This window comes from Bos indicus x Bos taurus, chromosome 19 (assembly GCF_003369695.1).
Source record: "Bos indicus x Bos taurus breed Angus x Brahman F1 hybrid chromosome 19, Bos_hybrid_MaternalHap_v2.0, whole genome shotgun sequence".
NCBI lineage: Eukaryota > Metazoa > Chordata > Mammalia > Artiodactyla > Bovidae > Bos > Bos indicus x Bos taurus.
Window position 1 is genome coordinate 28,888,574 of NC_040094.1, and position 25,412 is coordinate 28,913,985.

The 25,412-nt window shown below is 48.0% G+C and overlaps 1 protein-coding gene and 3 non-coding genes across 5 annotated transcripts; all 4 read right to left on the minus strand.

Annotated features, from left to right (window-relative positions):
• Window positions 1-2,572: 2,572 nt before the first annotated feature.
• On the minus strand, window positions 2,573-2,646 carry TRNAT-AGU. Its single transcript has one exon. It is a non-coding gene; the product is annotated as a tRNA-Thr (tRNA).
• Window positions 2,647-2,930: 284 nt separating this feature from the next.
• Window positions 2,931-3,012, minus strand: TRNAS-AGA. The gene has a single exon. It is a non-coding gene; the product is annotated as a tRNA-Ser (tRNA).
• Window positions 3,013-3,511: 499 nt separating this feature from the next.
• Window positions 3,512-3,585, minus strand: TRNAI-AAU. Its single transcript has one exon. It is a non-coding gene; the product is annotated as a tRNA-Ile (tRNA).
• A 675-nt stretch (window positions 3,586-4,260) lies between these two features.
• Window positions 4,261-24,966, minus strand: CTC1 (CST telomere replication complex component 1). Of its 2 annotated transcripts, none has more exons than XM_027517521.1 (23): window positions 24,882-24,966; window positions 21,286-21,449; window positions 17,154-17,391; window positions 16,801-17,003; window positions 14,650-14,794; window positions 12,291-12,581; window positions 12,050-12,178; window positions 11,296-11,528; window positions 10,999-11,176; window positions 10,703-10,903; window positions 10,064-10,190; window positions 9,334-9,448; window positions 8,869-9,196; window positions 8,701-8,790; window positions 8,260-8,453; window positions 7,331-7,392; window positions 7,061-7,235; window positions 6,665-6,742; window positions 5,784-5,928; window positions 5,627-5,691; window positions 5,222-5,387; window positions 5,000-5,126; window positions 4,261-4,845 (listed from the first exon to the last, which is right to left on the minus strand). In XM_027517521.1, exons 1-23 carry the CDS (start codon window positions 24,912-24,914, stop codon window positions 4,706-4,708), a joined length of 3,627 nt encoding a protein of 1,208 aa, XP_027373322.1. In that variant the 5' UTR covers window positions 24,915-24,966; the 3' UTR covers window positions 4,261-4,705. The 2 variants fall into 2 exon arrangements, with proteins under 2 accessions (XP_027373322.1, XP_027373321.1); XM_027517520.1 differs by having other exon boundaries at window positions 16,795-17,003.
• Window positions 24,967-25,412: the final 446 nt, after the last annotated feature.

The following is a 25,412-nucleotide window of genomic DNA, read 5'->3' on the forward strand; positions in this document are numbered from 1 at the left end:
TCACAGATACTTCGTTGGAAGGCGGGGAGGTCGGGGACGGGGGGCGGGGGAGGGGAGGGACTTCGGAGAAGGGTTCAGCTCTTTGCTTGTTCTTTCTCAGGCGTCCCTGGCTGGACAGTGGGGTAGGGCAGCAGAGAACACCCCATCCTTTCCTGTCAGCCTCCCAGGCCTTCCAGATGGGTGAGGAGTGCTGCAAGGCATCACGCTCCCTCTAGCCTTTTCCATTTTCTGTCTCCCCAGTCCTGGGCACCAGCCTTCCCCAAGTCTCTGGTCATCTCTTTCTTATCTACTGTCAGGCACTTAATCGGCACAGAGGCCAAAGCCTAAAGCCCTTATATAACACGATGAAGGCTTCCTTTTCTAGAAAAATCCATACCGTATCTATGGACCTCACTTTTAGAATCAAAGAACTAAGGTGTAAACAACTGATGTCATTTCAACTTTGGTGCAAATATTTTACATTTTAACAGGAGTCAAAACTTTACAGGGAAACACTGAATTCTAAGGTATAACTGGGCCCTCACTTCATGGGTGGTTTGAAAGAGAAAGGGTGGGAAAGGGTGAAAAGATATTCTTGGTGAATTTGAGAAGACAACATCATGACCTTCTCCCTTTTCCTCGGACTCCACTTCCGATCAGTTACTGAGTCCTAGTGTGTTTTTTATACTAAACATGTCTCGAATTCATCCCCTCCTCTCCATCTCTCCTATAGCTGCATTGGTGCAAGTCTTTGACACTTCTAAAACCGAACCCTGTCCTCCTGAAAGTCCCTTGCTCCCCACCCCCCACCCCCATACTATCTGATCCCTTGTGTTATTCTTCTATGTAGCATTTACCTAGCATATCACATCATTTAATTTTAAAAACATTATTGTTGTGTTTATTTTTCTCTGCTGTATTCCCAGGACATTGAACAAAGGTGTTAGAGAACAAAGGTGTTTAATAGAACACAGGCAAATTTCCACATGGTCTTTTTAAGAGTCTAAGACTCACCTCCAGAAAGCCTCCCCTGATCAAAAGTCTCCCCTGATCAATCTCCACAATCAGGCTCGATGAGGTGCCACTTCTTTTTTCCACCTTATCCCAGTGCCCAGTCACTGCCCTTGGGGCACTGTGCTGTGACCTCGTCCTCCTTCCTATGAGGAAAGAGGTTTGCCTTATTCATCTGGTCATGCACAGTGTGCAGTTCAGTGCTTGGCACAAATCTAGTCCTGGTGGTGCTGCTCCACTTACTTGACCTGTCATCTCGATATAGCAAGTCCTTCAAGCCAAATTTGTGCTCAGACATCTGGCAGTGGTTCCCAGGCCAAGGATGGTGTCCAGACCTTTCTGCCTAACTTCCAAGAAGGTTCGGACCCTGTCAACTGTTCACGGATCCTACTTCTTGCCTCCTTCTCCGCAGCATTTACTTCTACTCTTACAATCTTGGCTTCAGTGCTCCGAAAATGTGGGCTGCTCTTCCACCCCGGCTCCCTGGAGACCCCACCAGATATGTTCTCTTCTACTTCCATTCTGTCCACAGGATCCCAGCCCTTTCACGTCCTCTTTCGGGAACCAGAGGGCGCCATACTAGCCGTTGCTGCTGCTGCTGCTAAGTCGCTTCAGTCGTGTCCGACTCTGTGCGAGCCCATAGACTGCAGCCCACCAGGCTCCGCTATCCCTGGGATTCTCCAGGCAGGAACACTGGAGTGGGTTGCCATTTCCTTCTCCAATGCATGAAAGTGAAAAGTGAAAGTGAAGTCGTTCAGTCGTGTCCGACTCTTCTCGACCCCATGGACTGTAGCCTACCAGGCTCCCGTCCATGGGATTTTCCAGGCAAGAGTACTGGAGTGGGTTGCCATTGCCTTCTCCGTATAATATATATACATACATATAATTCTGAGGCCTCAAAGCCAAAAGAACTTTAATGAAGAACCAAGCAAAACAAACCGACTCAAGTTCTAGGGATGTCCCGGGGTAGAGAAAGATGTAAAGGCGGTGGGAAGGCTGCCAGGGCTGGTTCACCAGCACCAGCGCCGTGTGGCGTCCTCTGGGCAAAGGAAGGTGCAGGCCTGCATTGGGTTTCTTCCCTGGTCACTGCGGAAGGTTTTGGAGCAGTCTAACGGTGTTGGAGAGTCCCTTGCACTACAAGGAGATCCAACCAGTCCATTCTAAAGGAGATCAGTCCTGGGTGTTCATTGGAAGGGCTGATGCTAAAGCTGAAGCTCCAATACTTTGGCCATCTCATGCGAAGAGTTGTCTCATTGGAAAAGACTCTGATGCTGGGAAGGATTGGGGGCAGGAGGAGAAGGGGACGACAGAGGATGAGATGGCTAGATGGCATAACCGACTCCATGGACATGAGTTTGGGTGAACTCCGGGAGTTGGTGATGGACAGAGAGGCCTGGTGTGCTGCAATTCATGGGGTCGCAAAGAGTCGGACACGACTGAGCGACTGAACTGAATGGATCGGGGAGCTTCTCTCAAACGGTGATAAGGGCGCTCAGAGCGCAGTAATAGCAACCTTGGGTCTTCAGATCTAAAAGCAGTTAATTCATTAGGATAAGAAAACAAACTCATTCTCTCATTTGAAAGGCACCGCTGGGATTCGAACCCAGGATCTCCTGTTTACTAGACAGGCGCTTTAACCAACTAAGCCACGGCGCCAAAGACACACAAAGGTTTTCTAAGGGCGTATACACAAATTTACCACCGGAATCCTGGTCACAATTTACTTCTCTGAACTTAATTTTGATAAATCATTGTTTGACATCAAACATCCATTCAAGAGTTGCCCCCGATATTGAAAGAAGAAAATTAAAGACCTCAACCTTAGCAAGAAGCACATGGTTGGAGGGTGTCTGTGGTACCGACTGGATCAATCAATCCCCGTAGAGGTCTAGGACAGAAGGCAGGTAATTGTAGAGCGCGTCCAAGAAGAAAAACGAAATCGTAGTCGGCAGGATTCGAACCTGCGCGGGGAGACCCCAATGGATTTCTAGTCCATCGCCTTAACCACTCGGCCACGACTACATATGCGTTGTCGTGTTACTCACTCTCACCCTTTCTTGGTCTCCAAGTTCCGCACACACTTTATCTCTTTTATAATTCCGTGCTTTCCGGGCTAGGAGACTTTTCAGCAAGAACACCAAAAAGCAGAATTGTGATTGACTTCACACTGGTGGCCCCGCCCCAACTTTCCGGGATGCTTCCCCCATTCTCTCGCCCGCCTCCAACAGCGCACTCTCAGGGAAGAACAGACGCGGAAGCTACCCTAAGCCCGGCGGAACGCCCTTCCAAGCCCTGGACTGAGCGGGCAATTTGGGTTTTGAAAAGCAGTGGGTTCGTTGTCGTTCGTGATTGGGAAGGTAACTAGCTCCAGGTACAAACTCCCGGGTATATTGGAAGGAGTAAATGTAGTCCACCGAATCGGTGGACCTCAAACTCCGGGCAATTGTGAACAACAGGGAAGCCTGGCGTGTTGCAGTTCATAGGGTCGCAGTCGGACACAAGCAAGCAAAAGTAGCCTTTCTGGCCCGTACGGGGATCGAACCCGCGACCTTGGCGTTATTAGCACCACGCTCTAACCAACTGAGCTAACCGGCCAGCTGCTTAAGTGTTGTTCTTTGAATGTATCATGGATCACTGAAGTACGGCAAACCCATTTTTAAAATCCTAAACCTTTGCTATGTAGCAGGCTCCAGAGACCTCTCAAACGCGAACTAAAACAGATTCCTAATGCGCACGAAGGACCGTGCTCTGCAAAGCGCTTGGAGATGTGGCTAGGCTCTACCTCTCGATGTAGCAAGCAGCTCCCAGGCAAGAAATGGCTGAACACCAAATTCATGAGCATCTTCAAATAACTACTCCTGCAACCCCTAATTCTGTAGGTTCTTCCTGCCGGTCTCGAGGTGTTAATCAAGAATTTGCGTTAGGTCTGGCCCAAAGGAAACCCACAATACTGACCCCCTGTCGGAGTTCCCACATCCGGGGTTCCTCACATGCCCCGCCTAACAATCGGTGCTTCCCTCTCGCCATAATCACCTTGTACTCAGCAACAACTCTAGGCCTGACTACTTCTTCGGGCCCACCTTCGCTAACCGAGGCCATCAAGGAATGTCTAACCTGCACTCTTCTCCCTAATTGACTCCCTGCACAGCCTGACTTCACTGGACCAGAAGTTCTTCTCCAAACCTGTTTTGGCACTGATGGCAAACAAGGCCAAAATGATGGTAAACGAAGGGTGGGTTGCCAGGTCATGAGGCCTGAGACCCACCTGAGTGAAAGCGAGAAACATCCCAAGAACTTTATTGTAGAGCAAGGAACCTGTCAGGAGCAAACCCATGAGGGGCAAGTCCCTGCCACAAAGACAGAACCCAGGTGCTCAGGACCACCTGTGAGTACAGGTACCTCGACACCTACTAGAGAGGAAAGGCAACAGCACTATGATTTCCACAATTTCCTCAAGGCAGGTTGGCATTAGAATACGGAGCAATAACAGCAGGGTAGTGTTCTTGCCTGGAGAATCTCAGGGACCGGGGAGCCTGGTGGGCTGCCGTCTATGGGGTCGCACAGAGTCGGACACGACTGAAGCGACTTGGCGGCAGCAGCATTTTGTGAATCCAAGGATCTGGGGTCCTGGTTCAGTTTCAGAGAAGGTTAAGGGCCATGACCAGGGAAAGGAGTTGAAGCCCAGCCTCAAGATCTCCAGCCACTGCAGTTTCGGTTAGCAGGAGGAAACTAAGGCCCCCAGGGCATTGGGGTGCTCATGCTCCTGGATAGAGAGGCATGACAGTCGGATCTTGGGGTTCACTCGAGTCAGGAAAGGGGACTCCCCACACTGGAATCGCTGTAGCCGAGGAGCTTCTGAGATGGGAAGAGAGAAAAACACAGGTCCTGTGTATGTGATTTTCAGTCCCCACCCTCCGTTCTCCTCCCAACTTCAGAAATTCCCTGTCAATCCCCCCTCCCTCTTCCTCTTGGGACCCATCAATCTACATCCCTGCCCTTTGACCCTCACCTAATGGGATGATCTTGGAGGGTTTTCTCTCCAGCTCAAAAGAAAGCACCATAGGGCGGAGGACAGAGAAACTGGTACAGAGGGTCCAGAGGAAGAGGGTCAAGGGCTCATCCACCTCAGCTGAGGACTAGAAAGGGAAAGAGGTTTCATCAGGACTCAAGCTTCTAACCAAGCTCCCAGGAAAATGGCTATCTGAGCCCCCACCTCCCAGCCACATCTCACCTCAAGTTGGGCTCCAGGCCCTGTAAATTGCAAGGCCACTTTCCCCGGCCCTCGGACAAACTCGAGGAGGGAGGTCCACTCACTGGGACACAGCCCTAGAACTGCTGCCACTTGATGATTTCTACAGGTCACCACAGCTTCTGCAGTCCCATCCTCCACCAGGAGCCTGGGAGCGGGGGAGCGGGGGCGGTTAGGAAATAGAAACTCTGACAGCAAAACCCAGGGGGCCAGTCACCCAGACCCAACAGGAATCGCTCTACACCTTGTTAGCTCACTATACCGTCATCCATTCATTCTAAAATATTTATTAAGCAATTCCCACCATTCAGGAATTGTGCTAACATCAGGACAGCAGACAGTCATGGAAATGGGGCAATGGGTGCCCACTTTGTGCTCTGCTCTCACCTGATGCTGGCCTGGCTTACAGATGTTTGCGTGGGGCAAGCGGGGCTCTGACGAGGACACCTTCCCTGGGATGAAGAAAGTGGTTGGCAAAATCCCCTCGCCCCCATCACAGCCCTCTTGGCACCCTGCACCCAGCTTAGCCTGTCCCCGCTCTTACCTGTGGGCAGATGCTGGTACAGTGTGCACACACCCAGAGGAGATGAAGGCTGAAGACAGAAACGACATGGCAAGAAGCAGTGGCCCGAAATGGGGCCTTGTCACCTTGCAGAAGTTCGGCCAGGTAGATGTGGGGCAGGGGGGCACTAAAGAGAGAAGGGGGGTTCAAGAAACAGCCAACAGAGTTCTAAAAGCAGAGTTTGTCTGGAAGGACTCAGCAGGCGTGAGGACAGGGACAGTAGTGGCTTCTGTGCTCTCCTGGAAGCCCCAGGGCCTCTCCTTTCTTTTTTTATTTTTTAAATTCTCTAAGTATGAAAACACATTTACAGGAGATATGGCAAATACAGAGCAAAGGTACATACAGGTCCACTATATACTACAATTTTTTTAAGTAGATAAATTAAGTTTTTTTGGTTGGAGTTTCAATATCAAAATCTAAAAAATTAACAGAATGGACAGAAAAGTAGAAGACATAGTAGACTTGAAATACTCTATGAACCAATTCAACATAATTAAGATTTATATAATTTTCACACAATAGCAGGGTACAAATGCAAGTTCCCCAGGGCCCCCATTTATTTTGATTCTTGATCTCTGATTGTCATCGATTATTTCTCAGGCTTGAAAAACCAAGATATTAGCTAAGAAACATATTTGTATTTTGGATTGAAAACCCTTTAAAATCCCAGAACACTAAATCTTCCTGGGTAGAATGATATGTATGGACATTTTTCATTTGAAGCAGAGGAAATCCTTCTGACTACACACATTTTACTAGGAGGGGAGAAGCTTGGAGTTATGGGGAAAATTCCAGAGCCTGGAACAGGTGTGGGGTTCAGATGTGAGGCTGTAAGGTTTGGAGATGGGCTTTGGGCCACTGACCTGACCGTAGTATCTGGGGGGAAATGCAGGACCTGCACACAGGTTGACGACCGGAAGCAACAGTAAACGTTGTGGGACCTGCAGGTGCAGGAGGGGGAGAGAGGAGGAGGAGAAAGAAGTCAGTCTGAGGTAGGGGCTGGGACGGTGTCACAGGACGAGCCACTCCCCCTGAGGGACGTGCCCTGACCCTGGTACTATCAGCACAGAGGGCAGAGGAAGGGAAGGGCTAGTCTGGAACATACTGCAGGGGCAAAGGGGCAAAGGGCATACACGGCAGAGAAACACAGCAGACCTAACAGCAAAGAGAAGCTGTCATCGCCACACAGGGAGGGGCAAGCATTCAAGAGAAGCGCATCAGGAGGGAGGGGAGGCCAGGCCATCGACACAGGTCTTCACCTGGAAACCCTTTTCTCCAGCTGGTGGAAGTAGACTCGGGCTCCGGGAAGAAGTCCCAGTGGGGGCGGCAAGTGTGGGTCTTCAATATACACATCCAAGTGAGGAGGGAATTTGTAGTCAGCAGTCTCCAGAGCTACAGTGAGCTTCACACACCGTCTCACAGCCCCAGAGCTCCCTACAGTAGGAATGGGGAGGGGTTAGTGGTCCCTCTCAGGATCACTAGGTTCCACCACTCTATTTCTTACCCTTTACCCAAACAGGTGTTATTACCAGGCTTCATCCAGAGATGTGACACAATCTCAGCTGAAAAAGACACCAAGGAATCTGCAAAACTGGAGGGTCAGAGAAATAGAGTGAGAATGGAGTCAGATCCCAGGACAGAAAGGAGTTACAGTAGCTGCTAGAACTTTACCTATGAGGTCCTGGAAAGCCTTGAAATGTCTCAAACCAAATACTAAAAGTAACAGGGCTTATGGGAAAAACAGCGTTGTAGCAGATCACTACACACACACAAACCCAAAACCCAATCCAGCTTTGTACACAGAGGCCTCACCAAAAAATACCCCAGCAAAGGTGAATCTCCACTTGCATTTACCCTAGAATCTCAGTCAGCCCATCATTCTCAGCTTTATACACTGGGGCCCGTGCCCCCTCCTTCAAATCATAGGTCCTTGAAAACTTGCACTTCTAGGGAAGTTTTGTAAAAGTTACACATATAATCCAACATGGTGTTTGTTTGTTTGCTTACACAGGGGGAAGTATCTCTGCAGCATCTTCAACTGCACTGCAGCTGCCCCCAAAAAAGCTTACACAAGGAAAGTAAAGCTATTCCTGAAGCTATAAGCCAGTCAATTCTTGCACTAAAGGAAGGTCCTTCTCTAGAGATTTTTAGCTTTTGTCCTTGCTTTTTTTGTTTGTTTCTTATATTTCCTTTTACTGCTAAGCTTTGTTCTCAATTGTGAGAAAGCCTGCTCATAATAATGTCAGTGACATGCTGAGCCGGGGCGGGGGTAGGGGGGCAGCGGTGGTAATCAGGTATGAAACACAGCTTCTATCTTACACCGCCCATCCCTCCTCTAGGAGCTAAATCACATTCATGAAACACACACTGTAGCAGGAGACAGACAATTCATCCGACACAACCACGGCAGAGGAAGAGAGAGCAGCCAAGCGAGCTGGAGAAACTGGTGGACATTTACTTGCCACTGAGCAGGTCAGTCAGTGAGGATTCAGGCAGTGTCGGGCGGATACCCAGCACCTCCGGGATGTCCTGAGAGCTTGCAAGTTCCACAGTCCATTCATCCTGGACAGTGAGGCAGGATGCACAGCCAGCCAGCTCCAGAGGATGCTGTGACACGCAGGATGAACCACCCTCCTCGAACAACATCAATGTCTGCCAGGAAATGGGGACATGACCATCTCCTAGTGTGTCCTGGTCTGGAGAGAGGTTCCTCACAAACTATGACCCAATTCTGTTTCCTCTCTAGGGCCTGACAAAGGAAGTGGTCTAGACACAGGCAGGCCTTCTATTTGATCTACATCCACCTTTCTTCCAGAAGACTTAGAACTTCCTTTCCAGACCGCAAGCCAAAATACCCTTCCCCTTTCTGGGGAAGGGTGTGGTGAAGTGGGGCACTCACGGGAGGGCCAGAAGCCACGAGCCGGTACACGTGCCCTGGGTGCAAGAACTCAAACCAGCGGACTGAGGAGCCAAGGAACAGAAGGAGGACCTGACAGGGAGAGCAGAGTCCCTCAGACGAGAGCTGGGGCTCAGGAGGACAGATCAGAGGTCCAAGACCCCAGTTTACCTTCTGATCTGAATTTTCATCTTCCTTGGGTTCAGGTGGGCCCCATCCAGTTCCCTCCTTCCTCTGGGTGCCCCCAAGCCACTTCCCTAATACATGGAAACTGAGGGTGGGCTGGGGCACCTCTGAACTGGCACTTGGGGGCACAGAGAAGTTCCTCTTCATCAGTGCCTCCTTGTGGGACAGCAAGAACAGCCGGCTCTGTTCTATGTGGGGACCCTCTGGAGGGGAAGGCTCTGTCCGAGGAGGTGTGGAGGAGGTGGCTGAGTGAAGGACGGGTCTGGGCACAGACAAGATCAGGGCATCGGCCAGAAGAAACTGGACATAGACTCTGTTGGGAGAGACAAGGAAGAGGTTTCTTAGTGATGCAGGCATTGTGCCCCAGTGTTCCACCCCCTGCATGGAGACTTCCCCTTCCACTTCCCTGGTGGTGGGACCCAGAGGACAGCCACCACCCTAAGGACCTACCTGGCCTGCTTCTTCTGGATGAAGTCTGTGGTGCTCAGCTCCTTCCAAGAAGGGAAGCTGCTTCTGACATTCCTTTCTATGACCAACTGGAACCTGTCTGCCCTCACCAGGCAACCTGAGAGGAAGACAGTTTTCTATTTTGGCGAGAGGAGAAGACTGTGGGCTGGGCAGAGAAGCAGCCCACCCCACAGGTCTCACGCTCAATCCAGGCAGGAGCTGCATGCCTAACACAACGTGAAGGCCCAGGCCTGACCCCCATCTTGGAGGAGTGGTACCTCCAAGGTAGAAACTGTTCCATCAGCACAGCCAATCCCACCCCTGGCCCCCTAGGTTGAGAGGCCTGATTCTTTCTCATAAATCCCTAAAACACCTGTTCTGAGGTCTGAGAAGCTTTCCTCTCCAGGGTTTCCCTGGCTACAAGCCTCAATAACTCCAAGACCATTCCTCTTCCAAACTAGGGATATGAGAAATGGAAGCTGTCATCCTGGTGTGTCTGTGAGGAGTTAGAGGGAGAAATGAATGTCGGAATTGTGATTCCGGCCGGGAACCCCTGGCTCCTTTACACCACCTGCCCATACCAGCCTCCAAAACCACTCCCCAGACTTGTTGATCAAAATAAGCCACTTGAGCATGTCTACTGAATCCTGGCAGAAGCTCTCTCCTACACTCCCCAGTTCAGAGACCCTCTTTCCCACTCCCATCATCTTCTCTCCACCACTGAACTCCAAACCTATGAGCCTGGGGTCAGTGAGGGGCTGCAAGGGCTGGGCCAGGAGTAGGCAGGACAGGGAACCGCTCTGGTCCCGAAGTTGCAGACACCCTTTACGAGATGAAGGCACCAGGATCCCAAGTAGTACCTGCAAGGAAATGAAGGCCTAGGCATCAAGTTTCACTAAACAACTACACAAAGCATCTACCATGTGCCAGGCATAGTGTTAACTGTTAGAGCTACAAAATGAACCACAAAGACATGATCTCAGAGCTTCAAGAATTTATCCTGAAGTGGGGTAGAAAGATTGGGGAAAATTCACCTGCATTCACACATTTAGCAGCCAGAAGGAAAGTTTACAGATCGAGGTTAGAGCCAGGAGACCATGGAGGACAAGACACAACAGGGGGTTTGGGTTTGACTTTATACACTCTGGGAGAAACAAGAGAAGGATTTAAATTAAGAGTTTTGTAAACCACGTTACATTTTACCCCACCCATTTCTAGTCATTGCAGGGGAGTGGATGAGAGGGGTCCAGGAAGAGATGGTGCGGTCTAGTAAGAAGGCTAGTGCCATCAAAATGACAAGAAGGACTATGGTACGAGTAGTGAAAGTGGCAAACAGAGGAAGTCTCCAGACCTCTGCTGGAGCCACACTCACCGGGGCAGGGCGGAACGCAGAAGGCAGCAGACACTGCCAGGACCAGGCCAGGCGCTGATTGAGTTGCCAACTGGGCAAGTGAGAAGCCTCTGGGAGGGGCAGAAGGGTCTTAGGGTCAAAGGAGGCCCAGGCCCTGCACTTCGCTTCCTCTTTCAGGAAGGCCAAAGTAGGGAAAAAGCAGGGAGTCTGCAGCTGGGTGTACTGTCCAAGAGACAAGACATCAGGTTACGTGTCCCCTGTGCCCCGGTGTCCCCCAGGGTGTTAGATCTGCCACCCATACCCCAACATTTTCAGACCTTCTGGAGTGGACAGTGATGTGGCTCTTCAAGGATTTCGCTGTGTGTGTTCCGACCAGGGCAGCCAGGTGGAATAAGAACCTCCAAGATCGGGGCCAGGATCTGTAGTCCCAGGCTGGGGTCCCCAGGTGATGAATACTTCAGGAACTGGTGGTATCTCAGCACGTGAGGACACAGCCTTGGCCATGCAGAGAAGTGGAGTCACTTCCCCCAGAGGCTCTTCCAGAATATGGCTTCCCTGAGACGAAGTGGCCCACCCCTCACCACCTCCCCAGCCCCAATCCACGTCCTCCTCACTTGCAGGCCAGATCCTCCAGGGCCTTGGTGGCCCACAGGTAGATGGGGAGTCCTAACTGATGCTCCCATACCAGCTGCTCATACAGGGAGGCCTGGGGGACTTGGTGGGAAAACTGAGTCTCAGGCACCTGATGAGAGAAGCCGCGAAGCAGAACGGCACCACGAAGGCAGGGAGCTAATATGGGTCTTCTCGTCCCCCCGCCCACTGACTGCAGGAGGTGAACATCCTGGAGCTGCAGAGGCAGAAGAGGTGAAAAAGTAACTCAATGGTCCCAGACAGAGGTAAATGCAGTTTGCCACTGCCTGGCTCATAGGAAACACACAATTTCTCCTTTACAGGTTACTTCCCTCCAGTTCTGTCTTGCTTTCCATCATGACCCACTCCCCTGTGGTAAATAAGCCTTCACCTCCCAGGAGCCACACTCAGCCTTTCTGTGGGCCAGAGGGCTCACTGGGCTGCCTGAGGTCATCCTGGCCCCACACCTGTGCTTCAGCTCCAACATCTCCTCCTCCAGTGAGAAGGTCCTTCTAGAAAGGAGATGCTCTGGACCCACCTGCTCCTCCCAGGGCCCCAATCTCCATTCCTGATCTGATCTCTCGTCCAAATCATTATTTACAAAAGCACCTTGCACTCCAATACATTTAATTATTTTTATAATTTTGTTGTAGGGGTGTCGACCTGCTCAAAAAAAAAGACCAACCCATAAAGGTAAGAGAGTCTCTCTTTGTCACCAGCCCTGACCCCCTCACATACCTCCAGACGGACTCCTGGTCGCACCACCCTCCTGAGGCCACGGAACTGCTGGTAGGCGAGGCAGAGCTCCAGCTTCCTGTCCAGCTCATAGAGGCCCGCAGGTTGATTCAGCGTGTCAGTGACCATTCCCTGCAAAAAAGCCGAAGAGCCAGGTGATCCCCAGGCCCTTCCTCTTTGAAGACCCCACAATTCCTGCCCCCTCCCCCAACCCCAGGCTCAGGAACCTCTCCCTCGGGCGCACCGTGTAGGATAAGAGTATGGAGTCCCGGACGAGACAGTCTGGACCTGGACGCTTCTTGTCCTGGGGGCTGCTGGGCCGGGGCAGTGATTGGGGGTCGGCCTCCAAGGGGACTCCAGCCAGCTCCAGTTCCAGCTCTCGTACACATTCTGGTTTCAGCGGCAACAGCTGGGAGGAGGTGCTGGTCATCCACACCCGGTAACGGTGACCAGGGAGCTTGGATACTCGCAGTTCCGTCAGCACATAGGCTCTACCAGGACAGAGGGCTCGGTGCCACACCAGCTGGGCAGGGACCTGGCTTATGCAGAAGCAGGTGACACAGTACGTGAGAGGCTTCCCATGTCCTGTCCCTCTGCAGGAGCTCCTTCCCATCACCATGTCACCTCAAGGACTGGCTCCTCGAGAGCCTTTCCTTACCTCTTTTTTTTTTTCTTTTCCTTACTTCTTTATCTTTCCTGTTTGCCAATTAAATCTTAAGCCTCAGAACTCTCAGGAACTCTCCCCTCTCATAGAAGATGGCAAACATTTCCTAATCCCTCCCCCAAGGCACATACCATCTGTACAGCTTCCTCCAAAATATATAAGTATTTCGTGCAGACAATTCTGCCCTTGCATTTCCCCTATCCCACCCCGCCACACAGACCAGCCATGCAAACAACTTTCACTTATTTCATCAATATGAACACGTACGTATGTATCCAGTATGGGGACAGATGTTAAGGGAAATAACATAGACTGTTCTCTCTTCTCTAACATATATCAAACCACTGGGAAACATATATGATCAAGTGGCAAAAACAACACACATTTGTAAGGTTTCAGAGAAAGAAAAGAGGTCAGGATGGGCTGAGATGATCAAGAAGGCCAAGTGACCGAAGCTGAACTTGCCAGGGTCCTGAAGGCCATCTCTGGATTGCTGAAGTGGAGACGAGAGAGGAAGGTGTTTCAAGCAAGAAAAAACAATACAGAAATGTTCAGAACTCAGAATGAGCAAGGCAAGGAAAACACTGGCCAGGACGGAGGAGGAATGTTCTTGGGGGTGGCGGGAGACAAAATGGAAGAGCCAAGATGAATAAAAAAATCCAGAAATAACATGCTGAAGACTTTTAATCAATTGGAAAGGGAGAATCGTCCAAGTAGGAAATAAATAAACCCCAGAAGGTATCATATGGAATGTACAAGGGGCCAACAACGGGTTATTGAAGAAATTTAAGCGAAAGTTACATAGAGAAGACCATTAATAAATATAACCATCTTTTAGGGCATGTTCCTCCCAGAGCACAAATGCCATTCTCAGGGGCTTCGAAACACAACTGATGATTCAAGATACCTGAACTTCACAGTCCCAGGTGCTCAGCTTCACAGACCCTCATTTCTACTTGAAAACACCAACCAGACCTCAATGTCACCACTCATAGCTAAGACCTCACGAGTTTACTGCTTATGCAAAACCAGTAGTTTATGATGGTTTGACTGAACACAGGAATTTACATACACACACTGCTGCTGCTGCTGCTAAGTTGCTTCAGTCGTGTCCAACTCTGTGCGACCCCATAGACGGCAGCCCACCAGGTTCCCCCGTCCCTGGGATTCTCCAGGCAAGAACACTGGAGTGGGTTGCCATTTCCTTCTCCAATGCATGAAAGTGAAAAGGGAAAAGTGAAGTCGCTCAGTCGTTTCCGACTCTTAGCGACCCCATGGACTGCAGCCTACCAGGCTCCTCCATCCATGGCATTTTCCAGGCAAGAGTACTGGAGTGGGGTGCCGTCACCTTCTCCAACATACCCACACTACTATGCATAAAACCGGTAACTAATGAGAACCTACTGTACAGCTCAGGGAACTCTACTCAATGCTCTGTGGTGACCTAAATGAGAAGGAACTCCAAAAAAGAGGTGACCTATGTATACATATAGCTGATTCACTGACGTACAATAGAGACTGTATTTGTAAAATTATACTCAATAAAAAAATAAATCATATCAGTTGATGTAAAAAGACTCAACAGTAAGCACCAAGTTTTTTTTTTTAAAGAACATGTTATTCCATGTTTTAATGGTGTTCAGATAAATACTTTTCTTCGTCACTCTTCTGGGGGAAAACAGGTGATTCTGGCAGTTTTTCAAAATGGGATACATGATACAGAAGCTGTCTCCTTGAATGAGCGGGGAAGTCTTCTCCCCATCTTCTATACACAGGGAAGGTACCCCATGCACTCTTCCCTCAACTGCACTGTTCTAGAAGCAAGTCTCTGAAGCTGTCCTCCTTTCCCACATGGTTTCTCCTATGATGCTATCTTACCTGTTAGGAGCCTGTACAGCCCACTCACACCTCCACACTCCTGAATTGACCCTAAACCTACCTGCACAATGACAGACACCTGGGTGCCAGCTGGGGAGGATCCACCAAGAAACAGGACAAAGTAAGCTTTCTTCTGACTTTTCACCAGAGCACTGAATCGAATTAGATTCCCAGCAAGGTTTGGCTGCACGTTTCTGTGCTTACTTCTAAAAAAGGTAGAGAGAAGAGCAGTCATTTTTTATCTCTTCCTCTTTCTTTTCCCCCCTTACAAATGCCTTCCTTTCCACTACAATCTCAGTTCACTTCAGTTCAGTTGCTCAGTCATGTCCGACTCTTTGTGACCCCATGGACTGCAGCATGCCAGGCCTCCCTGTCCATCACCAACTCTGGGAGTTTACTCAAACTCACGTCCATTGAGTCGGTGATGCCATCCAACCATCTCATCCTCTGCCGTCCCCTTCTCTTCCTGCCTTCGATCTTTCCCAGCATCAGTCTTTTCAAACGAGTCAGCTCTTCACATCAGGTGGCCAAAGTACTGGAGTTTCAGCTTCAACATCAGTCCTTCCAATGAATATTCAGGACTGATTTCCTTTAGGATTGACTGGTTGGATTGCCTTGCAGTCCAAGGGACTCTCAAGAGTCTTCTCCAATACCACAGTTCAAAAGCATCAATTCTTTGGTGTTCAGCTTTCTTTATAGTCCAACTCTCACATCCATACATGACCCCTGGAAAAACCATAGCCTTGACTATGTGGACCTTTGTTGACAATGTCTCTGCTTTTGAATATGCTGTCTAGCTTGATCATAACTTTTCTTCCAAGGAGTAAGCATCTTTTTATTCCATGGCTGCAGTCACCATCTACAGTGATTTTGGAGCCCCCAAAAATAAAGTCTGCCAGTGTTTCCACTGTTTCCCTATCTATTTGCCACGAAGTGATGGGACCAGGTGCCATGATCTTTGTTTTCTGAATGTTGAGCTTTAAGCCAACTTTTTCACTCTCCACTTTCACTTTCATCAAGAGGCTTTTTAGTTCTTCACTTTCTGGCATAAGAGTGGTCTCATCTGCATATATGAGGTTATTGATATTTCTCCCGGCAATCTTGATTCCAGCTTGTGCTTCTCCCAGCCCAGCGTTTCTCATGATGTACTCTGCATATAAGTTAAATAAGCAGGGTGACAGTATACAGCCTTGACATACTCCTTTTCCTTTTTGGAACCAGTCTGTTGTTCCATGTCCAGTTCTAACTGTTGCTTCCTGACCTGCATACAGGTTTCTCAAGAGGCAGGTCAGGTGGTCTGGTATTCCCATCTCTTGAAGAGTTTTCCACAGCTTATTGTGATCCACACAGTCAAAGGCTTTGGCATAGTCAATAAAGCAGAAATAGATGTTTTTCTGGATCTCTCTTGCTTTTTTGATGATCCAGCAGATGTTGGCAATTTGATCTCTGGTTCCTCTGCCTTTTCTAAAACCAGCTTGAACATCTGGAAGTTCACGGTTCAGTATTGCTGAAGCCTGGCTTGGAGAATTTTGAGCATTACTTTACTAACGTGTGAGATGAGTGCAAATGTGCGGTAGTTTGAGCATTCTTTGGCATTGCCTTTCTTAGGAATTAGAATGAAAACTGACCTTTTCCAGTCCTGTGGCCACTGCTGAATTTTCCAAATTTGCTGGCATATTGAGTGCAGCACTTTCACAGCATCATCTTTTAGGATGTTTAATAGCTCAACTGGAATTCCATCACTTCTACGAACTTTGTAGTGATGTTTCCTAAGGCCCACTTGACTTCACATTCCAGGATATCTGGCTCTAGGTGAGTGATCACACCATCATGATTATCTGGGTCGTGAAGACCTTTTTGGAACAGTTCTTCTGTGTATTCTTAATATCTTCTGCTTCTGTTAGGTCCATACCATTTCTGTCCTTTACTGAGTTCATCTTTGCATGAAATGTTCCCTTGGTATCTCTAATTTTCTTGAAGAGAAATAGGGATGTAAAATTTCCATAGCCCAAAGCCATTATTCTAAAAGCTTCCTTCAAACTCTACCTGCCCTTAGATAAGGCTTTTCTTGAAGAATCCTCCATCATTTCCCTGATTTGGAACATTCCATCTATATTGCTTTCTATGCCTTTCTTTCCCTCCTTCCACTGATCCACTGTCCTCCCAGTTTTACAATGCTCCCTCCTCCCTTGGATGGAAGAATTACCTGTACCTGAGCAGGCGGGAAGCCATTTCTGGGTAGACAACAGGGATGGGGGTGAGAGGGCCAGGGCTGATGGTCAAAGGAAATACTGGCACGGGGGTACCCCAGAGCTCCACGTGCCCCTCTCCTGGCGACTTCATCGGAGAAGGGAGGTAACTCCAGCTGGGGAACAGAAAGAAATGGCCCAACCAAGAAAGGTCCAGATCTATGAGCTAGAAAAGACCAAAGGCAAGGATTAATCAGGATCCTGGCGCCCAATCCATCCTGCTCCATCTTTGTTCCCTCAGAGACTTAATTGTCTTGCTCCCTAGATGCCATTCTTATTAGGATCTGAGGCATTTGACCACCCACTTCCTACTCACCTCACAATCCAAGGCACCAGTGTTATCTCTTATATAGAGGCTTCCATTCCTGCACTCTTGTTCCAAGTTCCCTGATAGGTCGGTAAGTGTCCCTAAAAGTAACAGTCGCTCCCGGGGCAGAGGAACCCCACGTGGTCCAGCCTCTTGGGCCCAAGCCTGATACACAGTACTGCTCCAGGACAAGTGGCTGCAGCATGGGAGACGCTGGTGGGTCCTGAGGTTCTTTACTGAGACAAAGCTGCAGAGTGAAGAGAACAGAGGTTCTGTAGAGCTACATTCAAGCCTACGAATTATCCTCACCCTCCACAAATCCCCCAAGATCCTAAGGAAAGATCAATGGGGAACGTGGACTAAGACAGTTTGTTTGATTGATTAAAGGGAAAAAATTTGGGAGTGAGGGCCTAAGAAAATGAGGAGGAGGTCTGGGTCCAAAGACTGGGTGGTACCTAGAGAAGGCCAGAAGAAAGTCTGCTGAATGAGATCCTGAACAAGATAGTGCTACAGACAGAATCCAGAGAAATGGAGTGGGAATGTCAAAGCAGCCTGAGGGGATGAGCATGTGGGGAGAACGCTTTAGAGACCGCACAAACTGCTCCCTTGACAGCATCTCAGCTCTCAGCTTCCACAGAGAACTCCAGTGGAGACACTAAGACATCTGCCTAATGGCTCAACATCATTGGCCCCAATCAGGTTCCTTTCCTAATCTAGAATATCATAGCACTGGAGACTGGCTGGGAGGTTGAGGCTGAGGGGGAAGTTGGTATCAGGAGTTCCCAGCTTTCAAGAGATGTTTGAGACCAGCCATTCTCAAGCAAAGTGCTGCAATACTGCTGAGTCAGTATCCATTGTGAGGTATCTCACAGAGAATGTAATACAATTTATCAAAGTAGTGACAGTCACACTTTTGTAATACATTATTCCACTCACTTACATTCCCATGGTTCCCCCCCCCCCCAAGAGAAAAAGGATAAGGTTACAAAATGTAACAACTTATTCTCCTTGTTACGCTCAGGAACATAATCCCCATGTGAGTGCTAAAGATTAGAAATGCTATTTTAGATGGCCCACTCCCCTTCTGCATTGGCCTCATTCTTTCCCAGTGACTTCAGAGCAAATAAAAGGCAAACCAGACACTAATATGTGGTGTGCCCCTGCTATGCACATATTATACTGGGTCCATTCATGCTCAATATTGCATTGAATCTTCACCAAAAACCCCTGGAAACACCACCAATGAAGAAATTCAGAGGTTCAGATACACAGTAGTGTAGGTGGCAAAGCCAGGCATGTCTCACTCAGAAGTATTTCTATCTTTCCCTACTTCTATAAAAGCCTAAGAAAAAGCGGCTAGAGAGAACTGTTCCTTCACCCAAAGCACCTGCAGGACAAAAAACAGTAAGGACAGGGTCACTCTTCGTAGATTCTTCAAGGTCCTGTCCTCCAACTTTCAAGGAAAGTTGAAAGTTGAAAGTCCCATGTATGCCCTGGGACCTGACATACAGCATGCACTCAATGAAGGGAAATGGAAAAATGAAAAATTTTCCTGTCAAATAATAAATTGAGAAATTTGTATGCAGGTCAGGAAGCAACAGTTAGAACTGGATATGGAACAACAGACTGGTTCCAAATAGGAAAGGGAGTACGTCAAGGTTGTATATTGTCACCCTGTTTATTTAACTTATATGCAGAATACATCATGAGAAACCCTGGACTGAAAGAAGCACAAGCTGGAATCAAGACTGCCGGGGGAAATATCAATAACCTCAGATATGCTGATGATTCCACCCTCACGGCAGAAAGTGAAGAGGAACTAAAAAGCCTCTTGATGAAAGTGAAAGTGGAGAGTGAAAAAGTTGGCTTAAAGCTCAACATTCAGAAAACGAAGATCATGGCATCTGGTCCCATCACTTCATGGGAAATAGATGGGGAAGCAGTGGAAACAAACAGTGTCAGACTTTATTTTTTGGGGTTCCAAAATCACTGCAGATGGTGACTGCAGCCATGAAATTAAAAGACGCTTACTTCTTGGAAGGAAAGTTATGACCAACCTAGATAGCATATTGAAAAGCACAGACATTACTTTGCCAACAAAGGTTCATCTACTCAAGGCTATGGTTTTTCCCGTGGTCATGTATGGATGTGAGAGTTGGACTGTGAAAAAGGCTGAGCGCCGAAGAATTGATGCTTTTGAACTGTGGTGTTGGAGAAAACTCTTGAGAGTCCCTTGGACTGCAAGGAGATCCAACCAGTCCATTCTGAAGGAGATCAGCCCTGGGATTTCTTTGGAAGGAATGATGCTAAAGCTGAAACTCCAGTACTTTGGCCACCTCATGAGTTGGCCAATGAGTTGACTCATTGGAAAAGACTCTGATCCTGGGAGGGATTGAGGGCAGGAGGAGAAGGGGATGACAGAGGATGAGATGGCTGGATGGCATCACTGACTTGATGGACGTGAGTCTGGGTGAACTCCGGGAGTTGGTGATGGACAAGGAGGCCTGGCGTGCTGCAATTCATGGGGTCGCAAAGAGTTGGACACGACTGAGCGACTGAACTGAACTGAACTGACCCATCAAATAATTTTTACTTTATCCTTACCCACCATCTTCTATATATTGTGCTATCTACTCTACATTTATCTTGAAGAATAACAAGAAACTTATAAAAGTTTGCAAGTTTCCTAAAAATTGATGATTTACCACTTTTCAATGATTCTTTTTGATTTTCAATTATTGGGAAACAACAAATTAAACAAACCTAGACAGATTTCTACCTTTTTTAAAAAAGAAAAAACAGTGATATGTATATTCACTTGCTGCTGCTGCTACTGCTGCTAAGTCGTTTCAATTGTGTCCGACTCTGTGCGACCCCACAGACAGCAGCCCACCAGGTTCCCCCGTCCCTGGGATTCTCCAGGCAAGAACACTGGAGTGGGGTGCCATTTCCTTCTCCAATGCATGAAAGTGAAAAGTGAAAGTGAAGTCGCTCAGTCGTGTCTGACCCTCAGCGACCCCATGGACTGCAGCCTATCAGGCTCCTCCATCCATGGGATTTTCCAGGTAAGAGTACTGGAGTGGGGTGCCATTGCTTTCTCCAATATTCACTTGACAGAATACCATACAGCAGTTAAAAATATGACCTAGAGCTATCAATGTGAGTAAATCTCAGAAGGTTAAGCACAAAAAGCAAACTGCAAAGGATACATAAGGTACTGGACCATTTACACAAAGTCTGAAGTCATGTAAAACCACTATATATTGCTTAGGGATAGATTCATGTATAGAAAAAAATATAAAGATATTCACAAGAATTCTCCCATATTCCAGATAGTGGTTACTTTTATGAAGAGATAAACAGGTTTCTTTTTGGAGGACTTCTCAGAGCCTTTAACATGTTAATGAGCCTCATGACTCTCCTAGAGAAGATTATCACATCCAGTGTCTCTCAAGCATGTTTGGCATGGAACCCTTTTCCTGTGGTACTTTATTAACGTTGCCTAGAACAGTTTTGGAAATGGTACGTGCTTGCAAAGGTGCTTTGGTCATGTTTGACTCTTTGGGACCCTATGGGCTGTAGCCCACCAGGCTCCTCTGTCTGCCCAGGCAAGAATACTAGAGTGGATTGCCATGCCCTCCTCCAGGAGATCTTCCCAACCCAAGGATTGAACCCACATCTCCTGCAGTGCAGGCAGATTCTTTACTGCTGAGCCATCAGGGAAGCCCTTAGGAAATGGTAAAGTTTTTAAAAATAAAATAAAATAACTCGGCTTCAGACCTCAAACTCAGGTCTCCCAAAATACAATGATCTGCACTTGCTGAAGTCACTGTCTATATCTTAGTTTCCTAGCACAAACAAATGAAATAATATCAGCCTCTCTCCCCACTTTGAGGGTTCTTTTCCGATACTTTCTATCTTCTCAACCCCTTCCCCTTGTCTCTAAACACGACTTGAGCCAAATAAGATCAACAGTTAAAGGAAAGCAGCTTGATGGAGAAGGAGAAGGATTGGCAAAAGGAGGTTTTATTTACACCACCTTTTTCTCACCTCAGCAAGTTTCCCCTCACTCATCTCAAAAGATAAGTACTTTGTTTTCAATCCCAAATTTAACTTTCCTGTGAACCCCTCCCCTTCTTACCTGTAGCTGAGGGGCAGTGTCAAACCCTGGCTCGTTCCCTGGGACAACCAGGTAGTCTTCACACAGTCAATGACCAACTGAGCCAACTGGACATCAGGCTCCTTGCCAGGTGGACACAGGGTCTCTTGGATGAAAGCCTGGGCGACCTCAAGCCAGGCTTGCTCCTGAGGAAAGTAAAGCTAGTTAAAACACCTTCCTGACTATCCTGCCCACCAGGGAAATTTGGGAAAGAATAAAGGAATAGATTACAAAAAAAAAGTTAAGAGGGAATGTAAATGAATATGTAATGTAAAGGAGTTTAGAGTTTGAAGAAACCTCAGAAGTCTTAGTTTCAGACAGACAATCAGCTTAGACAACTGGCCATTCAGCTTTGGCCTTGCCTCTTTAACAAAACCGTACCAATCCTTAAAGCACTCAATTAGAATAAATATTCCTCATGAAGTCTTCTCTGAGCATCTCCGAGAGAATCCTGCTCCCTTCCTTGAGGCTCCCACAGTACCTTGCATACACCTCTATTGAGAGCAGTGATCAGCAGGGGCAGCCCATCTTATATGGGGTCTGATTCTAGTTCTTTTTTTCTTTTCCTCTGGCCATGCTGAATGGCTTGTAAGATACCAGTTCCCCAACCAGGGATTGAATCCAGACCCTGTGCAGTGAAAGCACCGAATCCTAGCCACTGGACCACCAGAAAATTCCCATGGGTCTGATTCTAAAGCCAGGAAGTGGAACAAAACTGGTCAAAAGTTACCCTCAGAATCTGCTTGCCAAACAGGGGACACAACTTCAACCCCTGGTCTGGGAAGATTCCACATGCCTCAGGGCAACTAAGCCTTCCAGCTGCAACTACAGAAGCCCTTGCACCACCTAGAGCCTGAGCTCCACAAGAGAAGCCACCACAATGAGAAGCCCATGCATCACAATGAATAGCACCCACTCGACACAACTAAAGAAAGCCCTGGTGCAGCAAGGAAGACCCAAAGCAGCCAAAAACAAATGAATAAATTAAAAAAAATAAAGGTTTTGTTGCTATGTTAACTTTAAAGAAATAAAATCACCTTCAAAAAAAAAATCCTTTAAATTGCTCATAAACTATAGTACATAGTACCGTATAGTAACATGTATATGGAAATGTGCTTAATAGACGTTACATAAAAGAACATAGGCAGTATAATTTTTAATCATTTCCCCCTTTTTTTCTAATTCTTTTATTAATGCCCCCTCATTTTTTAGTGAAGTGTATACATTTGAGGTACTATAAACTGATTATATGTAAGACACAATTCCCTGGAATTGTTTCCTGTTCTGGTAATCTAGTAGATCTTAACCTTGTAGCTAAGGGGTTTCCTAAGAAGGACAGGAACCATCTTTGTGTATGTGCCAGATTTTGTTGCCTCTGTATATAGATAACTCTAGGGGAGGGGACCAGTCTGGCATACTCTCAGTGCTAAGCAGGTTTCTTTAAAAATTCCGAAAGATTCAACAATACTTAGGGGTAGGACCTTTATCCTTCTTGATCCCCAGCGATAATCTCAAACCATTACAGCTTTATCCCTGTTCCTCCAATGCTCTTCTATGATCAGTCCTCCACATTCAGTTAATCTTTGTGTGCTGTTCAGTTGCATCGGACTCTTTGTGACCCCCATGGACTGTAGCTCACCAGGCTCCTCTGTCCATGGGATTTCCCAGCAAGAATACTGGAGTAGGTTGCCACTTCCTAATTCAGGGGGTCTTCCTGACCCAGGGATCGAACCCGTGTCTCCTGTATAGGCATGCAGATTCTCTACCATTGCGCCAAATGGGAAGTCCCCAATTAGCCTTTAGCAGCTTGAAAAACCATCATTCAAGTTCTAGATGACTTCAGAGTCCTTGTAAACAGTGCTATCACTGACCTCACCTTCACCCTACCTCAGTCACTCTTGTTCATGGTCAGGGTTCTCAAAATTGGACCAGGTCATCACTCAGAACTGCCCACCAACATAATAACAGCCCAGACTCCCACATTTTTTGTCTTCTTCTCTTGGTCTTCTCTTTTAGCTCCATTGGCACATAGAATACTACTGTTTCTCAAAGTGGTACTGCTGCCTCAGAATCACCAAACTTTTGCTTAAAACGCAGTTGGAAAAAAAAAAAACAAAACCGCAGTTGATTTTTAGGTGGTTCCATCTATTGAATCAGAATCCAGGAGTGGGTGGGGTGGGGTGAGGAGGTTGGCAACAGTGTATATTGAATTTGGGTCTCCTGTAGGGAAAGGAAGAAGTGAAAGAGGATATCCATATTTCAAAGTAGAACCATTGGGTTGAGGATATTTGCAAAGCTAGTGAACATCATAAGAGATGTGGATTTTGTGGAAAGTTCAGTGTTGGTATGTAGGCTGGCCAGGTGGAGAATCTGGTAGGCAGGTGGATATAACTGGTATCAGGAGAGAGATCTCAGCTAAAGTATAGATTTAGGAAAACCAGGACCCGTCACTGGCTATTAAAGCCATCCAGTCAGTGGATGAGGTCAAGAAAGTATTAACCTGGGAAGTTTACTTAATTTAGATTCTATCTCCTCAGTATCTTTTTAATGTCTTCACGTTTGGAACCTCAACATTGCTGCGGGGTCGGGGGTCACCACCACCTCTTACTACACATAAACCAGTCTTTTAACAGATACTCGCTAGTCCACTCTCTACACTCCTACCTAAGGAAACAAAAATGAAACTCAACCGATCACTCTTTGGCTTAAAACGCTTCAATAACTCCGTTATCCTCAGGTTGAAGTCGCTGCCTACCAAGACTTACAAGACTGTCAGCTCTGACCCTTCCACCACCACCCAATTGAACTTCTTGAGTTTTTCAAAGACAAACTCTTTTGCTCCATTTCTAGCCTTTGAACAGATTTTTGCTTGCTCCTTGAAACCTCTTTTATCTCCTTTGTTTTTTAAACCCTGCTAACTCTTACACGCCGGAGAAGGCAATGGCACCCCACTCCAGTACTCTTGTCTGGAAAATCTCATGGATGGAGGAGCCTGGTGGGCTGCAGTCCATGGGGTCGCTGAGGGTCAGACACGACTGAGGGACTTCACTTTCACTTTTCACTTTCATGCATTGGAGAAGGAAATGGCAACCCACTCCAGTGTTCTTGCACGGAGAATCCCAGGGACGGGGGAGCCTGGTAGGCTGCCGTTTATGGGGTCGCACAGAGTCGGACACGACTGAAGCGACTTAGCAGCAGCAGCAAATCTTGCACGCACTTCGGGTCTTATAAGCTTTTCCGGATTATCGGTTACCCATTTTCTCTATAGTTACGTCAGGGGTCTCCCCCAGGAACTCACAGGCCCACAGGTAGCCGTTAGTGTGATCCTGGCTTCCCATTGGGTTGAAACCTAAACATTGGACAGAGACGTGTTTAATACTCACAGACGGCGCCGCAAGCATAATGGAATAAATACGCAGAACCAGTGAAAGGGGCGGAAGAAACAGCCTCACAGTCGCTCTCCCCCGGGAGAGGCCAGCGACGTCAGGGAGGCAGAGAGGCAAGGAGGAGGTTACATGGGGAAAAAAGAAAATCTGGAACAACAAAAAAAGAGACGAGGGACAGAGGACAGCACTCACAGAGCCAGGAGCCCCAGGCCGGCAGCCCGCCATGACGCGCCCGCGACTCCCCGCTGCGAAGCGCGCGGAGACTTGAAGGACGGCTGATTCGTGACGTCATCAGCGGGCGCGCCCCTGGCTCCACCTCCGACTCCTCCCCATTCAGCCTCAGTACCGCTCTGCTCTGACTCCCACCCCTGTCCCCTACTCTGGCATACCTAATCTCTTCCCCAGTGATACCTCGGAGAAGGCAATGGCACCCCACTCCAGTACTCTTGGCTGGAAAACCCCACGGATGGAGGAGCCTGGTAGGCTGCAGTCCATGGGATCGCTGAGGGTCGGACACGACTGAGCGACTCACTTTCACTTTTCACTTTCATGCATTGGAGAAGGAAATGGCAACCCACTCCAGTGTTCTTCCCTGGAGAATCCCAGGGACCGGGGAGCCTGGTGGGCTGCCGTCTATGGGGTCACACAGAGTCGAACACGACTGAAGTGACTTAGCAGCAGCAGCAGCAGTGATACCTTGTCTTGCATCTCTGGGATGAGGGA